At 35.9% G+C, this 19,038-nt stretch overlaps 2 protein-coding genes across 2 annotated transcripts in view; both read right to left on the bottom strand.

Annotated features, from left to right (window-relative positions):
* Nucleotides 1-6,134, bottom strand: part of LOC128228239 (coiled-coil domain-containing protein 112-like) — a 29,648-nt gene extending 23,514 nt beyond the window's left edge. The window contains exon 1 of the mRNA XM_052939415.1: nucleotides 6,088-6,134. Within this exon, the coding sequence (XP_052795375.1) occupies nucleotides 6,088-6,108 (21 nt within the window). The 5' untranslated portion in view covers nucleotides 6,109-6,134. The remainder of the gene's footprint in view (nucleotides 1-6,087) is intronic.
* A 3,501-nt stretch (nucleotides 6,135-9,635) lies between these two features.
* On the bottom strand, nucleotides 9,636-13,542 carry LOC128226419 (uncharacterized). Its single transcript, XM_052936296.1, has 6 exons — nucleotides 13,454-13,542; nucleotides 13,201-13,279; nucleotides 12,840-13,068; nucleotides 10,838-10,984; nucleotides 10,177-10,247; nucleotides 9,636-9,719 (listed from the first exon to the last, which is right to left on the bottom strand). The coding sequence occupies exons 1-6, from the start codon at nucleotides 13,468-13,470 to the stop codon at nucleotides 9,636-9,638; spliced, it is 627 nt and encodes a 208-aa protein (XP_052792256.1). The 5' UTR covers nucleotides 13,471-13,542.
* Nucleotides 13,543-19,038: the final 5,496 nt, after the last annotated feature.

Here is a 19,038-nt window from a genome sequence, read left to right as displayed (position 1 = left end):
TTATGTTTACTGTACATCTGAATAAACTTCCTATTCTTTTACCAAACAAAATCAGTAATCTGTAGGGATCATTTGCATGTTATCACTACAGTCTGATACAAACAGCCTAAACGTGATCCTTTTTGTCCATAATTGAGTGAATTTTGTCTTATCTGTTTTGACGATGAATGATTTTACCTCATTGTCTTCCAATTATTCGTCAACTCTGTCACGATTATAACATTTTAAAACCTAGTAATCCAGTTCTTGTTTTGCCTTTATGTGAGTGTCTTGCAACCAATATCACTAAGCATATTTTTTTATTTTAAATGAAATGCTTCTTTTTCATTTCCCTTACAAATTAAAGACAAAAAATAATAGAGTTAAATAACTAAAAAACTATTTTTCAGAGAAACTGAAATTCTGCAAATCAGATCAGTCTCCTGTCTGGCTATATCTCGGTAAGGTCAGACCTCTGACCTAATGATCAATGGGGGTCAACTGACCATGACCAATGAGCATACCGGTAATAGGTTTGAAAACTCTACATCAAGCTATGCCTTACAGTAAAAAATTGGTGGGAAATGAAAGTGCTTGTTGTTTTTTATTAAAGATCACAATGCCCTTGATCTTCAACCAGATGTTTTTCATCTGAAACGAAAGTGTAATGACAATGACATGGACAACACCGCCACGAAACAAAATAATCCACATGTGTCTGCAATAATTTGTAGGCGAAACAAAATGACCAGCAATTACACATTACTTTATGACCACAGACACATAAACCATATCATACTTCCATACACAAGGGCATTCAGGCATTCAAATCAATTTTGGTCCCCCCAAAAAGGCAAGTGCTCTTGAAAGCAGGATAATAAGCAAATTTATTGAATTGATAGTCCCTGCCAGATAAGGCAAAATAGATGGCATGGAAAAAGTGAAATATTCCAACAAAACATAAAATTTATGGGTTTAAAGGTTACAGACTCTTATGAGCACTACATATGTGATATGAGTTTGTTTGCAGCTGCTGGAAATAAAAGAATATTAAACATAGTGTAGCATTTAGATATGACCTAGGAACTTAGATGCATGCATAACATACACCACTTTTGCGAAAAACACTCAACCTTCGCAGGAGAGATAATATCTTCATCGCAGTAAATCGTGGGGATATTTTCCTCGGTAGCATATCACTGCTTCAATCTGCTGCTAACATGTACAACTTCTGAAAACATGCATGCGGCATATCACTGCTATGCGGCTTACTATGACATGAAGGTATTTTAACAGGTGCTGCGAGTACAAAAAGAAGATGGTAAATTGTACCATGCTTGCAGAATGACTTTCTGCGGATTGTGAGGGTAAACAATCTCATCCCCCACACATGACAATCAGGTTGCTTGAGTGTTTGTATAAGCCTTTTTTAAAGTAAGTTAAATGATGATAAAGTATACCTGCCAAATGCTTTCAAGCCTTTAGGAAGAGTTTGAATCAGCAGCACTGTTTTGTTTTCTACTCGTCTTTGTCGAAAGAGCAGGTTATTGTATGTTTTTGTAACTGTCAAAACTAATAATACAAAATTGAATGTAGTATTGATTTAAAAGGTATCATTTTGCAAAGTGTTTATTTAAATGTTTTTGTTATGTATGTTACTATTCAAAGATTTTCGTAAAAATACCAATGAAAGTGACTGGGGTCAAACATGCATTCAATGTTCACAGCACAAATTTGATGGCCTTCTTGCCTCGTTTCTGTGTGAAAATTTCCCTTAGATTTCACTGGATGCTGCTATCTTTAACCATCAATAACAAATATCACATAATTATCGCTACAACATTGCATTCAATATATTATTTATTCACATTCAAACAGGTGTTCAATGAGGAATTAGAAATTAGATTATAGAAAAATAAGATACATGTATGTAACAATAGAGACTGAAAAAAATCACATTTGCAAAGCATAATTTTAAGAGATCAAACTATGTTTGATTACTAACCAAGATTACTGGTCAAGTTTGAAAGAGTTTAATAAAACTTACTACAATTATATTTATAGGACGGGAACAAAGAAATAGCCTTCAGAAAATTGAAAACAGCTAATGTACCTTAATTAAGTATTAATATACCATAAATGACTGATTATAAGACACACTTTTTCCTCGCAGATTTTGATCTAAAAAATTGCCTGCGTCTAACAACAGTAATAAGCTTTTGACATTCTTTTTTGAAGTTTATTTCAGACCGAACTTGGTAATAATGGGGAGTTTATTTACGTTTATTTAGAGAAAGGGATTTAACTCACTCAACTCGATCGAGTTAAAACGGCAGTTGAAGAAAGGGATACGGCGTGTTGGTAAACGTTAATTATTTTAAAGATTAATTATTGTGCGATTTAAATTATTCAATATTATTTTGTATAAAACAATAATTAAACATGCATGTAAAGAAGCATAGCTGTGCACTGTTGAAATATTTTTTGTCAATGGTGTGAAAATTTGCACTGCCTTTTAAGCAGTTTAACATACCAATAGTACAAACTGTTGCGATCATAGTCTTGTTTTTTCGCACTTTGCCACATTCTTTATACTTTGCTAAAGGTGGTGACATGTTGCGAACAAACACCTACAATATAAGGTTTTTGCTTTACAAAATTTCTTCATTTTTGACAGGTTATTAATTACGATTACTAATTGTCATAAAAGGTACTTTCAGTGTCATTCATTTACAAATTATCACAAACAATTTGTTATACATTATAACAATAAACAAAGAAACCTATTTTGCTTTGTATTTAATATTGCATTGTTTACAATAATGACCATGGCCATTTTCATGAAATTTTATTTTTTCGTCACTGTAATCAAACATGGTGGCCAATGGTGGCAGACGATTTTAACATTTTTCATTGCGTCCTATAACCCATAACATAGTTCAAAAGTTTTTCAGGGATTTTTTTGCCTGTGTCTTATAATCAGTCATTTACGGTTGTTAAAAATATAAGATAACGTCCATGGTAAGGAAAAATTGTGGCTATAAGCAAAAACACATGGTTAATAGTATTATTATACATGTACATGTTTACATTTACATCAACCTACATGTATTGTAGGGTGATCCACCTGTTTGTTCATGTCAGTATATCAAGGTCTGCCCACCGGCTGCATAACGGCTTGACCCTGTCGTGAAACCATCACGACTTAAATTGCGTTTAAATGCCGTAAATGTCATGAGATAGAAGTGACAGCAATTCGCAGTCAAATCCAGACATTGGAAGACTAGAAGAAAGGAGTTAGATACAAGAGATCCAGGTGCATTACCCTAGCTCTTTGCAAAGAGAGCTCTTGTTTCTTTAACATGCTTGGTGTAAAGCACCAATAACTTCCCTGGATTGAACCAGAACTGAGTACACTATTTTCCCAGAATAGTCCAAACAATTGTACGTTGACAAATTTTTAAAAAAATTTTTGGTAAATCCTGCAGGTATAAATCGTTTTGTACCAAAAGTGGGTAGTTATTCCGATCGGAATTTCGGGTTAAAGCATATTGCGTCAATAAAATATCATAGAAACAAGAAATATTACCAAAAAATGTTATTTTACATTAGTTCCCTACACAAAAAAATAAATATCTAACAAATTATTATGAGTTTGATGTGTTTTTTTCCATTTCAAACTGTCAAAACATAACGATACATGAAGGGCACCTGCAAGGGTGCGGTTCACAATTTTACAACAATCCGAACACTTCGGCCATGGCTGAGTTGTTACAATTATACTTACGAGGTCAATCTCTAAATTTGCCTGAGATGGTCGAGTTGTTATTCTTGGCATAATTATTGTCTGTGTCAGTCAAGTTACATTTTATTGGAAAGGTAAATCCTGTGTTTTAATGCATATTATGTTTGTTTTGTGCAAAATATCTTTGCACTAACATGGTAAAATAAGAATATAAACCTTTATAATCTATTTCAAACAAAAAATACTTCTCTAAATACAATTTCAATATTTTTCAAATCTCCCCTGTTTTTGCACAAACCTGTGCAGACGTTTGGGATTGGAAGTATCCCGTATAACACATCTTTTAGACTATTTCCCAGTAGTACCATTTCAATGCTGAGCACTAAGCAAGAGAGCAACTGGTACCATATTTTAATGTCTAACGTCATTCGGTTTGACGCGGCCAGAGTTTAAACTACCAACCTTCCGCACCTGAAGTGAACGCTCTACCACTGAGCTATCGGGGCGGTTTTATGATCCAGAAACAACAACCCATGTGTACACTGTTGGCATTGTTTTGAATTTCAAAGTAAAAGGATACTCCCAGTAATACGGACACAGACCATACTTTGTAACAGATGGGAAATTGTCAGAGGTTGGTTGTAATGTCATAGATAGTCAATATAAACAGCCGCTTCAGAGTCTTTGACGATTTTTGATTTGGCAACTCTAAGCGTCCATATCCCACAGGGCTTTTTCTGCCCATTTTGGGAAAAAGACCCTAGACATTTTGGGAAATTTTCCGTCGTGAAAATGCCAAAATTGGGAAATTTTACAGTTAAAAGAAAAAGCTTTCTAGTCTCCTGCGAATTAGGAAATGATTTAATATTAGTTTATTTTCCCTTTAAAAGACCCCAAAAATATAAATCCTAGGGGTGTAAATATCTATTGCAATAAATCATGACATAATATTTCATACTGATTTCTGAATGTGATGAAAAACAATGACTTCCGAGTTCAATTATAAAAAAAAAACTTTACATCCCATAATTTATTAGGATGTTGAAAATGAAGTGATTTTTATTTTTTTATATATATATATATATATATTTCTGATTGGGATTTTTTTCTGAAGATTGGGAAAAATATCTTATATTTTGCTTTGGGAATGGGTCCGATAGTCGGACCCGTGGGTACTATAGAAAAAACCCTGTCCCACCTGTTGTTTTCCTAGTCAAGAATGACAGATCCTAGCACTAAGTATATTGAGCAGATAGTCTAAAATAATAGACGTGTTATACGGGATTCTTCCAATCCCAAATGTCTAAACGAGTTTGTGCAAAAACTGGGGGGATTTAAAAAATATTGAAATTGTATTTAGTGAAGTATTTTATGTTTGAAATGGATAATAAAGATTTATATTCCTATTTTACCGCTTAAGTGAAAAGCTATTTTGCACAAAACAGGATTAAAATGCATTAAAACACATGATTTACCTTCCCAATAAAATGAAATTTGACTGACACAGACAACAATTATGCCAAGCAGAACAACTCGGCCACCTCCGACAAGCTTCGAGATAGTCCTCTTAAATACATTAGCCGAAGTGTTCCGATTGTTGTAAAACTGTAAACTGCAGCCTTGCAGGTGCTCTTCATGTATATATTGTTATGTTTTGACAGAATAAAATGAAGAAAACCCAATCAAACTCATAATTATTCGTTGGATATTAATTTTTTGTGTACTAATATAAAATAACATATATAACTAGTAATATTTCTTGTTTTTATGATATTTTATGGAAGCAATATGCTTTAACAAGGAATTCCAATCGGAATAACTACCCACTTTTGGTACAAAAGGATTTGTACGTGAAGGATTTGCCATATCAAAAATCGCAAATAAATTCGTCAACGTACAATTATTTGGACTAATTGAGCGGCACTTGTTAGATGGTTTCAAAATGGCGATGCTTTATTGACAGAAGTCGATATATCAAACTAATTATTTGTGTTTCATATAACACTTAAATGTAATAAGTAAAAGGTATTGGCTAAAATAATTTAAGTGTAACTTTTGTGTTTTAATTCAACTGAAGTGTTAAGTACAGTATTGTGGTGTAATAGTTGAAGAATATATTTTACAATGGTACTGCTCAGTTGACTCGTGGCCTTTAGGAAACAAAATGAATATCAAAATGTTAAAAAAGTTCCCTAAACGCGCATTATTGTGGCATCATAGATAGATCCAGTGTTACACACGAAAATATGTTACATAGCGAATGTACCCTTTTTGAAGTAACTAGTGGAAATAATCGAACCCTAAACAGTGCTTGTTCTTTTTTTTCGAGCTTAAAAGTACAAAAATACGATAAAATCATTTACCCTGGAGACATTGGTAGCCATTTTGACGCTTTTTGTTTAAAACCTATCCCGCACTGTACATTTAGGTTGGGTATAGAGACTTGCAGGACCGGACCAAGGGAAATCTCCGTACCGGTCCGGAAAAGAAAGACAAGTATTTATAAACAAAATTAACTTGCCAGGCTGGAAGGTGAATTAAAATATGAAACCTAGTATTGCGTTGTAAAGTGCAGTTATAAATTGAATTTGTAAACAGTACGTTCTGTGAAATATAGCGAAGTATTTTTTCTCCGAATCACTGTGTATTTGGTTATTGTTTGACTTGTACATTAATTTGAGATATTTTTATATAAGTATCTTTCTCTGTATGTGTTTGTTTTGGATGATTATATTGTTCACAAGTTGTCTATCCAAACATTATCAAGAATTTGTAACTTATATAGTATGTATTTGTATGGTCAAACAACATCATTTATGTTTATGAAAAAAAACAACAGTTTGCGTCAAAATAATTATGCTATTTACCTGTTTTGTTCACATTTAGATATAGTGATTAAATTTCCTATCAAGAAATTTCCCTGTTTTTGACATTTCAGCCCTTTTAGCCCTTTTCACTTTTAGAGGCGAGCGTAAACGCACACACTTACTCAAACTGGGAAGAAATATAAATGTTGATGGTCACTCGATGAACCTTATGGAGGTTAACCGTAACATTTGGCTTAAATATAGCGTGATTTTTCAATTAAATATCACTAGATAAAACAAATGTATATAGTCTGGGAGTAGGATGCGAGTAAATCTGATTACCATTTTTTAATCGAAGATTATTTCGGATCATTTAAACAATGCAAAAAGTAATGTGTTTGATAAAGTGTCGCCCTCTAAAATCTCTGCTCCTACTTGTCTCTTCAAATGATGCCGAAAGTAAATAAACTCTGAAATTCTTATAACCCACCGACTGTTTTCACGGTAATACTTGCGAAAGAAAGAAAAAAAACCGAGGAGCATCTGCAATTACGCCGGATAATTGAAACATTGCCTTGTGTATTTGATACTATCGTTAACTGGCAGTCAACAATGCGTTGCGAGTTTCTAAATACAAGATATAGCATGGCTGAAAAAGTTCGCGGCCATCGTTTAAGGCAAATCAAAGTACAAGGGGGGGGGGGGGGGCGGGTACCTTGAAATAAGTAAACAATAGTTAAAATACATGCGCTGGAAACATTACGATTTTCTATTAATAAATGTTCAAAGTTCCATTTAATTCATTTATGTATCTGAGTTATGCTTTTCAGCAAACATTTGACGTCAAAATTTTGGTGGATTTTGCAGAGTGGTTTGACCCAATCTCATTAAAATCAGATCCCCAATACACGCTTCACGACGTTACGCTATGTTACATTTAAGGAATGAATTGCGGGGTTGATGTCATTATCGGGGTATGAACGCAATTGGGTTGGTCAATGTGTGTGGAGTCCGAAGGACTCCACGCGTACTTTGACCAACCCAATTGCGTTCATATCCCCGATAATGACATCAACCCCGCAATTCATTCCTTATATTTACACCAATAGTTCATTATTTCATTCAAGAATTGTTAAAAAAAATCTTCATTTCATTTAAGAAAACCTTTAAGTAATCCGTTCTTACCCATTCTGTAAATAGAACGACCCGACTATAACCGGAAACATTTTTTTCAAATTGATGTGACAAAAACGCGGGGAAAGATCAACCACTTGAAATCACTTTAAAACGTAAAATTGAAACACTTCTGGTACCATTATATTTAAAATATAATAAACTAACACTTTTAAAAATGTGATCTATATTTTACGGGACCTGCAGACACAATACAACCAATAACAAGATCAATAGCTTTCATGTATATTGTTATGCAATGAATTACGATCCGAACATATCCGAAGATGTTGCGTTCACCGAAAGGCAGTTCATTCAAGGAATGGAAGTTGAGGTGTAAATATAACGTAATGAAATGAAGTGAACGTCACGATATGATTTTAATGAGATTGGGTTTGACCCGACGTCAAACACGACGTCGCAATTACGATCATTTTGGACGTAATTCACATTTGCAATATTTAAACGCATACAACTTCCGGTCAAAGAAACATACTTAAATATATTTTAAACCATTTACATGAAAATATCTATATATAAGCTTATATACAGTTCATTATTAGATTTCATAAGTTACTTTATTTGATCATATCTGATCGAGATATCTAAAGTGGAAGTGGATCATATTCGAGATATCTAAAATGGAAGTTTTAAATAAATGAACATAAAATCAAGTTAATTTAAATCAAGGGAGGTAATAAGTATGTTTAAGAAGAAAGATTTTTACCAACCGTAAGGATATCGGTCCCTTATCGTTTTCGATATGTATTAAATATTCGAAGCTAAATCGGACCTCTATATTTTCCGATCGGTTCAAACGCACTCATAAAGTATTTAATAATAATTTATATATATTAAGATCTTATTTTTAAATCGTAAAATTTATATATATAATGATCTTATTTTTAAATCGTTATGGTGAGAATTCTGATAAAATATCTCAGATATCTAGTAGATCAAAGTTTTGTTATTATCATGGTGGTTTAATAGTGCTTAGTTGTATATAATATGCAGCATTGTCTTGTTCCTCAAGTTCCAATATGCACCAAAATAAAATGCAGGTTACACGATACTAACGATACTAACAATATTTCCATTTTTTTCGTCCCATTTTCTTTTAGGGGAGCACTGACCTCTTTTCATTTAGCAAATATAGCAATTTAGTGCCATTTATGAAAGTCGATTGGTTTGTTGAATAATCATGTTAATATTGTTCTACCTTTTGCCAAATCAGCGCTATTTTTACCCTATCTAAGGGCCCTGCCACCATTCCCCTAAAAGTGGAAAAAACAACACTGATGTGCCTTTAGGTAATGGAACACCAAATGTTTTTTGCGTTGTTAGGTATGAGTGCGATTCGATTCAAAACAGGCGCCCGACGAGTTTCCCATGTCGAGATGACGTCATAACTCAACGTTGCACGGACGTCAGAGTTTCCACATTGCATGAAGTGGGATTTGGGGCGGCTAAGACGTACCGACGTCGGTTGTTTGCTGGGCTCAGACAGACATTGTTTGGTGAAAATCAAAGAAGAAGAAGAAGAAGAGGAGGAGGAGGAGGAAGAAGAAGAATAATGTTCGTGTACGCGTAAGGAATGGGAAGGCATAATAATAATGATAATAATAATAATAATAATAATAATAATAATAATAATGAAAAGTCACCTTTTATCTGATTTTATCTGTTTAAACAATGAACACGTGTAAATGATAACATGATAACGATTATCCACTTTTTGAACCACGAATTAAGAATGAGGAGACGTGTATATAAAGTGTCGATCAAAATGTATGTACAAGCCATGATCCTATAAAACATGTTGCAAGTTTGAATCAAAGTTTTTCGTCGACTACCGAACTTTTAATTTGTTAAATTGAAGCAAATGATGAAGGCGATCTTGTTTGTTCGTATGCAGTATGCAGTCACGGCCACTAGTCGAGCCTGCTCTGTAGGTCTTCGACCTTGCGCTGTAGGCCGCCGAACTTGGATTCAAAGTAGTCCCGCATGCCCTCTGTCTGAAACATAAAAAGCCGGTGCTAGTGCACCTTTTTAAAATGAAAAATATAGAAATATCCAGATTTGTTTTTTTCTACAGTATATCAAATTGAAAAAAAACGCAACCTGTATACAGTGAGGCCGACAATAATCTATAACAAGCAGAAGAAAAGGATGACTTTACAAGTTAAAGCATTAAAGTTTTCAACCATCATCAAATCTCTCCATGAAGTAATTAGAACACATTATGTTAAATCTTAATGAGTAAGCTTTTACAAAATATAAACTAATTGACTTAAATCATAACATGTTTTCAGCAGACGGGGAACAAAATTTACACGTCATTTTGGATTTAAGAATTGACGACCGTTAGACAATTTCATTGGCTGGAAATGTAGGTTTAATCTTTTTCTAGTTCATGTAGCAAACTATCTATTTCCGGGCGGTATATCGAGCAGGGACCCGAGTCGTTCCTACCTCCTCCGTGAGTTTGGACTTCAAGCCTTCCAAAGTCTCCTTGTTTTTCTGCATCTGACCGCTCATCATAACTGAAATAGCACAAATGTGTTCTCAGTCCTGTACAGGGCTATTACCAATTCAACACTTTAATGCATTCCATCCATTTTTACTGCCGCATTGATAGTTCTTTTCGAACTCCATTCAATATTAAAGCTGCACTCTCACAGATATACCGTTTTTACAATATATTTTTAAAATTTTTGTCTTGGAAAGCGCAGTTTTTTGTGTAAATATCTGGAAACCAATGACATAAGATTGCTGACAAAAAATCAGATCTTAATTTTTTATATTTCCGTTCGAAAATTAACATTTTATGGCTTAAACCGTTATAAGGGTTTTAAAAATGCATAAAACATAAATTTTTGACCTTGAATGTAAAAATCTGCGATCTAACTTTTTGTCAGCGGTCTGGTTACCATAGGTTTTCGCAAAAAATGGCTCGTTACAAGACAAAAAATGAAAAAGTTGTCAAACGTTCAATCTGTGAGAGTGCAGCTTTAATATCCAATAAGATCGAATAAAGTAAATGGCCGATACACTACCATTCGGTTTCGCACAGTTTGTTGGCTCTGCAATTCTAACTTTGCAATCAAAAATGAAGTTACAGAAGCAACTATACCGGTGATTCTCTGCTGTGAATCCGCCTGTTTGTCGAGTTTCCCCTCTAGCGTGTTGAGACGAGCGCCACTCATCTCGAGTCGCTCCGCCATCTCACCCTTGAGCCGTTCTACAGATGCCCGCACGTAACCCAGGTCAGTGTCCATACCTGAAAACACATTATAACGTCGACGTAAACATTAGTCTAAGCGTTATTAGTCTCAGAAGACATTGGAATAAGACATATTTTACATAACTCATCGTAAGGTTTGAGGAGATAGCTAGTAGCGAGTGTTATTACCTCCTTCCTTAACGTGAGCTCATTCAACTTGACATATGTGTCATACAGACACCTCGTTGGCATGACTTCTTAAGCACATTGTGAACGTATTCCATAATTCGGTCGAAATACTAAATGTTTGTTCGTTGTATGTTCAAAGGCACCGTCACGACTACACCAAGACCCTTGCATATAGTGTCAACTTGTCGAAGAGTTTTGGAAAAATAGGCTAACACTTTTCAAGTGACCTATTCTTTTTTGTTTTCTAGTACATGCCGAGCAGGAGACGCTGGGTGAGCTGCTGTTTGCATAAGAAGTGGTCAGATTGACCACGATTTTCATAAACAATTGACCAGTCGCCAAAGCAATTATTTCAACTTGTCGAGATCATTAGGCGAAGGTTTTCCAGTTAATCGATTGAATAATGCAACCACGAGCTGATCTTTATTTACAAAATATAACCACATTGTTGGTCATCTGTTTGTTTGATTGACAACTGGTGACTAATAAATTTAAATGTTCGAAATGTATCATGCAAAAGGCAATCGGAAATTGTATATAATCATGCATAATTAAACTTGCTGAAATCACCATACACATTCAAATTTGATGCACGTACCATTGAGCCTTTCGACACTCTGACAGTCCCCTTCGGCGGGGCCTTGTTAGTATTGTAAGTATTGCGACATACATTCACTAAGGCTCCTAGGTATTACCCAAAGTACATAGCGCACGACCATTCCGTACATACTGCATTACCCGTAGTACATAGCGCACGACCATACCGTGCATACTGCATTACCCGTAGTACATAGCGCACGACCATACCGTGCATACTGCATTACCCGTAGTACATAGCGCACGACCATACCGTGCATGCTGCATTACCCGTAGTACATAGCGCACGACCATACCGTGCATACTGCATTACCCGTAGTACATAGCGCACGACCATACCGTGCATACTGCATTACCCGTAGTACATAGCGCACGACCATACCGTGCATACTGCATTACCCGTAGTACATAGCGCACGACCATACCGTGCATACTGCATTACCCGTAGTACATAGCGCACGACCATACTGTGCATACTGCATTACCCGTAGTACATAGCGCACGACCATTCCGTGCATACTGCATTACCCGTAGTACATAGCGCACGACCATACCGTGCATACTGCATTACCCGTAGTACATAGCGCACGACCATACCGTGCATACTATAGTAACGTAGTACACACCACATCGTCTATCCTGTATACTGTATTTCCCGTAGTACATAGCGCACGACCATACCGTGCATACTGCATTACCCGTAGTTCATAGCGCACGACCATACCGTGCATACTGCATTACCCGTAGTACATAGCGCACGACCATACCGTGCATACTGCATTACCCGTAGTACATAGCGCACGACCATACCGTGCATACTGCATTACCCGTAGTACATAGCGCACGACCATACCGTGCATACTGCATTACCCGTAGTACATAGCGCACGACCATACCGTGCATACTGCATTACCCGTAGTACATAGCGCACGACCATACCGTGCATACTGCATTACCCGTAATACATAGCGCACGACCATACCGTGCATACTGCCTTTTATCACATGCTTAACATAGTACACAGCACATCGTCTATCCTGTATACTGTATTTCCCGTACTATAGACATAGCGCAATCCCTCACCTTGCATACTGCATTACCCGTACTATACCGCACATCGCCTTACCATGCATAGCCCTGAGGTTGCCCTGCATTTTTACGTTGTCTTCCACCAATGTGTTCATCACGGTTTTCACTGCCCGGATGTCCTTTGAATGAGTCGATACGTCCCTGTCCAGAGCCCCAACCTCCCGCAGTAGCTCCGTGCGCGCCGCATCGGTCCGGCCTTCAATCATGGCCAGCGCGGACGACACCCGACCAATTTCGCTAACTGCCTGGTTCAACTCGTGTCTCAGCTGGAAAATATTAATAAGTGAGTAGAGCGATATAAAAGCATTCGTCTCTTACTCGATAGTATGTCAGGCGGACACAATGGTGGGTGAATCAAATGTTAGAAAAAAAGAATATCACTGAGACATTATTTATACCTGCTCAATTTCGGAGACGGCGTCCACGGCGCACACAAGAAGCGCGCAAGCAAGCACTAGCACTCGTGTCCACTGCATCCTGAAATGGCGCATAGTTTGCGTTAGACCCGGTACACCAAGGAACGAAAACCACTTGATTGGTATTGGGTACAGAAACGATAAGTTCGTAAATACGAAAAGTTATATTCTTTTTCTTTCTTTAGTTCGTTTTAAATAACAGCATTAATGTTTTTTAAAAATAAAAGAAACGCACCCAAATTTCAATTTCATGTATATTTTTTAATTCCAAAATGTTAACCTTGGTACTTCGCACTACTATCATTGATGATGGAGTTGATAAATGTTTATATCCCTTCAATGCGGTAAGGACACAGTAAAGTAAATAATTTGGTTCAATGTGCCGAGTAATCTTGCATCAGGCTAAATATGCTCCTAGATCGGCCACAGACTCACTTTACAAAATGCCAGTTTACATACAATATATGATATAATGATAATGCGTTAATACCGAATATTCTTTATTACCGACTAGAATCCTGACAAATAATATTAAACGATTTTGAGAGTAAGCGTACCGATTCATGAATGCGAAGTGTTGGGTTTCAGCTTACCGCGTTCCACCCACTTCAGTCAATTGGGGGATGGGGGGAGTGTGTGTGTGTGTGTGTGTGTGTGTGTGCGTGCGTGCGTGCGTGCGTGCGTGCGTGCGTGTGTGTGTGTGTTTACTGGCAAAATTTGTTGGTAAATGCATCGGTCGAGCATTCGTTTCAACGCTTCGTCCGGAATTTGCTCTTAACGCTTTCCCTGTTTTTCGTTAACATGCTATGGAAACCTAACGGATAAATCATCACACATACGTTTGCCCGGAACCAAACGAGAAGGCCAGGCAAAGTACCGTGTGTGTGTGTTATCACATGGAGATTCCAGAGTCGTGGACGTAGATATCGCGTCTCCTGCCGCTCCACTTCCGTTCAGAGAAGTATCACCAGGTAAACAAACATTGACTTTGTAGCGGTGGACAGGGGGCGGGCACCGCGCATTCCGTACATTTTAATAAGACCACTTCATACGTCCTAAGACACTTAATTAAAGCTTGGAGATAAAGATTAATTGCGTCTCCATTGACCTGAAAAGACTCACCCATGTTGGACACAAATAAATGTACATTTGCGATTTAGGGTTTAACCAAACCTCACAACAGGGGTCTGCCGTGAGAGAACAGACCAATGAATTGTTGTCATACTGTATGACTTATGCTGAACTGATTCATAAAATAAAAATGCTAATGTCGTTTGGAACCAAACTCTCTCTCTTAATTATGAACACGTTATCAACTGAGCACCGCAAGTTTTCTGGTTGGCGTTACTAATAATAAATATCATTTGTACTGAGTTTTCTGAACACAATTAAAGACTATGTAGACACATTTTTTTTACAAACTAATCAATATTAAACTTACGGTCTAAGATCAACCAAATTTCAATTTCCGCGAACTAAATATGTCGCTTGCTAAGAGCATTTAGTGGACAGTTCTGGAACAAGCTGTTAGAGCGAGGTCTTTTTATTTTTATATTTAACTTGAATATATTTTATTCAACATATGCTGATAATACCCCAAAAGACTAGACTCATTGAAGATTAAGACCAAAATATAATGGGCCACAACTAAAAAATGATTTGTATAGCACTTATCAAACTTGCCTGAGTACTTTTGATAATTCAAGAACCATAACATATACATACATATATGAATAGTGCCATCTAGTGGACCATAACATATACATACATATATGAATATTGCCATCTAGTGGACCATAACATATACATACATGTATATGAATATTGCCATCTAGTGGACCATAACATATACATACATATATATGAATATTGCCATCTAGTGGACCATAACATATACATACATATATGAATATTGCCATCTAGTGGACCATAACATATACATACATATATGAATATTGCCATCTAGTGGTGGATCGAGAGAAAGAAAGACAATTTGGTCGGAATTTGACAATTCAAGAGCCATAAGGGGGAACAATGCAATATGGCTGTTAATCAAACCTGGTCGATATTGTATGTTCATTATCAACAACAGTTTTATGTTTGGTCAAAATTATATTACAACTGCCTTAAGTGAAAAAGTGGTCATGAATATTTTATGTCGTAGGCGACGCCGGAAATCATGATCCGGTTACGTGTGTATGCTGTGTTACATGAGACATAACAATGCCAGTGACTTTCTTCAAGTTACGTTGCATTTAAATGGAGGAAAAATCCGGATTCCACAGCATGCCAAATAGAACATGGTTTATGAATCCCTATTTAAATCTGTTGAAAAGGAATACGAAATAAGTTGGAAGACCCCCCTTTTTTAAATATTTACGTAGATAAATTTCGCTCGCGTTTTACAGGTAATGTTCACACCAGTTTGTTTAAAGAATGTCTTGCCGTTTCTGAATGAAATGGTTGCGTAGTAATTAATTCATCTCGGTGGAAATTAAAAGCTATTTAATGGGTCAGTTTGTCTTGATATACAACAAACTTTTCAAAGTCAGAGCCAAGTTTTTGTGACTGTTCGACAGTATTTATGTAGTTACTGATACTGTTCACTACCAAATTGTATCAATGTGTACATTTCAAGAGACAGTTGTCCGTCTCCTATCGCCATATTTACACCTAACCCACGCGCCAATTATACAAGTAGCTTGATGTCAGAGACAAGAAAACAAAATGGGTACCCGTTAAAAATGAGATGTTTTTGTCTAACATCAGTTTATAATTGTAATTATAAATATGCAGCACTGAAATTATGATGCCCACAAGTGATCGAAACATGAGGTGGTTTAAGATTTCAGTGGCATTCATGCCAAGCAACAATGCAGCATAAGGTATGGTCAACAGTTTAATCTTTATTGCATAAACAACCAAACCATCTGCAGCGAAATGCATTAGGCATAAACAGAAGCATTATTTCGCCTTCTTACCGTGTCGACGAAGTCTGGGGCCATGCTGAGCGAGATTTGCACAAGCTGCAAGGTCTTGCCACCACTTTAAGGTCGCTGCGATAACGCCAACCGCCTCGCTACCAAGCTATCCCCGCAATGTCCGCGTGCAAACATACAGTTGTTAGTGCAAACAGTCAACTTTCACTGCTGTATTAGGGAAGCACGTTCACTTCAAACCGCGCTCTACACTTTGACGCCCGTGACTGTTTAGGAATCACGTGTGTCAATAATAAACATAACTTATAATGTTTAACACACAAGGCATCCATCGAACATAATATGTATAATATGCCCGGTTCATAAGAGATATGGAGACGTCCTGGCCAAACTGGCTCGCGTGTCCGTATGTACAACACACCCGTATATAAAAGGTTTGCATACGTCTTGGACAATCTTGGGCATACTTGCTAGCGTGTTAATAAGTACAGTTATTGTCAATACTGGTATGTGACGATGATACGTATACGTGATGTACGTGTGCTACCGTGTTCACCCCAGGTGCCGTCCTCAATACTGGAGTGCTGACGGTTACGGCGTCCGTTTTCCCTCATATCTGGCATGTGGCAATATATCGTCCTCAAGACTGAACAAGATGACGCAAACAGTTGGTTACAATTACAAATATGCATATAGTGTTTTCGGAATTATGTACGGCTGAAAGTCCTTGGGAAGCTGTTAAATTAATAAATTTTAATGCAATGACACACTTTTGTTTATAAAATAATAAAACACAAAACATGTTAACATATATACAATCATGTTACTATACATTGCATGTATAATGCATGTTATCAATTTCTAAGATTATTTTTTTATATTCGTCTTTCAGCACATCCAGTTAAACAAAAAAGTAATGTCTGGAGTTATTTTGCATTTACGTTCCCGTGTACCTCGGTAGGATGCTAGCCTCATTCTGTTGCAGATCAGTTTGGAATGCTTGAAAGCCTCCAAAAAAGGGTTTGAGTCACGATTTATCTTCTGCTTTCTTTATATAAAAAAACCTTATTATTTGCCGAGATTAGGCTTCAGTTTAGGTAGGCACAAGGTCAATGTAAATTAACAGTAAAAACTGATGTCTTTAAAACATCCACGTTCTACATATTTATACTAAATCTTCAATACACTATTTGTGGAGATTGAGTTTATTACTGCACCCATAAGGCAATGTCAAGGTCACTGTAAATTAAAATTAAACAAGGATAATCACTAAAATGTTAAAACAACCTATGCTTACATACATATGCTAATTAGAAATGAACATCATGTCATCATATATACTTAAAAAACTATTTGCAGTCACAATAGGGCTTTATTAAAGGCTCCAAGGGGTAAGGTCACGGTCAGGGTTAAGGTCACTGTCAATGTAAACAAATAGTTATAGAAACTATCACTAAAATCTTGAAAACAACCACACTGAGTCTGCGCAACATACAGTATTTAGTCAATAGCACTCTTTGTTACAAAACTGTAAAACCTTAAAAATTTATTAAATTAGTTGGCATATTTTTGTTATTATTGACAGGCCTTGTCACAAATGCAAAGTCCACCAAATATCATTTTGTATATAGCTTATCTGAGTACAATAGTTTGCAATGTGGAAGAAAGCCCTCAAAAGAAAAGGTATTCATAACAAAAATCTTTGACCAAGTTTGATGGAATGGGGTATTAAATATGAAAAAGTTTACAAGTCCTATAATTAAATATTAAATGTTGCCTGACTGACTTTAACCCATTGCCTAACCCTAATAATTTTATTGATAATAATGTTTTAATTTTTTTTTTCATAACTCAGCATTGAACAAAAATGCTTGACGCTCCAGCAACATTAAATCCATACTTTTTTCACTGGTTTCGATTATTGTTGACCATTTCATATGTCTAAAACATATAGCTAGACATGCTTCTACTTAGTATTTATGCTTATAACATGTATACAAACGTATATGTACTATCTGAGCAACGCTGGTAAATTGGTAATAAGAACCAATAAGAAATAGTACAGACACCCCCTGCATTACATCGACTGAAGGCTGACCGGAAGTGACTGGTCACTTTTTTATTTTTAAGGCCCACTAAACTACATGTTGAAAATTATACTGTTTAAATATTTATAACAAATAAGAAGGAACATAATTATGTAAGGTATAATATATTCGGTTATTGTATACGAAACTTATTTATAAATGTAAAATGTTGGATGCCTGGTATAACTTATAGCTTAATTGCGATGCAAAGGTGGATTCTAGAATTTCGCTTTTGGTCTAGCCCTTGCCTAATAATTTGCATCAGAACTATGTTCTGTGTATCACTGCATGTGTGTGTATATATGTGTATATAAGTATCAATGTATCATACGTATTTCAAGTGTGATGTTCTTTGCTCTTCAGTTATCGGAGGAAAATAAATATCTATCTAATGAGTATGTTAAGATTAAACTGAACAAAATACAACATACAAGTTTTTTCAGCCTTGAAAGATTGCAAAATTGGCAGATTCACATTGAATTTCAGTCGAAATAAAGATTTAAGTCAAAAGAAAGAACAATTATACACTTTTTACTGCAACAGCTATATTTAATATGATTCAGGTCATTTCTTTTTACGAATTTAGAATATGTATATGTACTGAAATTTAAATACCATAATACATAGTGTCACCTATAATCTAACTGTCAGACCTTTTTACGCTTTTAAAACTTTACTTTTATTAATGCTTGCAACAAAGATTTGATAAGGAGAGCCCTTCCAATGCCATCATCCCATAACTCTACAGTCTGAAGCCTAATAGTGATGGCCAATTATTTAATGATTAAGATCCA

Source organism: Mya arenaria, chromosome 3 (genome assembly GCF_026914265.1).
Source record: "Mya arenaria isolate MELC-2E11 chromosome 3, ASM2691426v1".
Lineage (NCBI taxonomy): Eukaryota > Metazoa > Mollusca > Bivalvia > Myida > Myidae > Mya > Mya arenaria.
The sequence above is the reverse complement of the archived record's forward strand: the minus strand, read 5'-3'. Positions and strand labels throughout refer to the sequence as shown.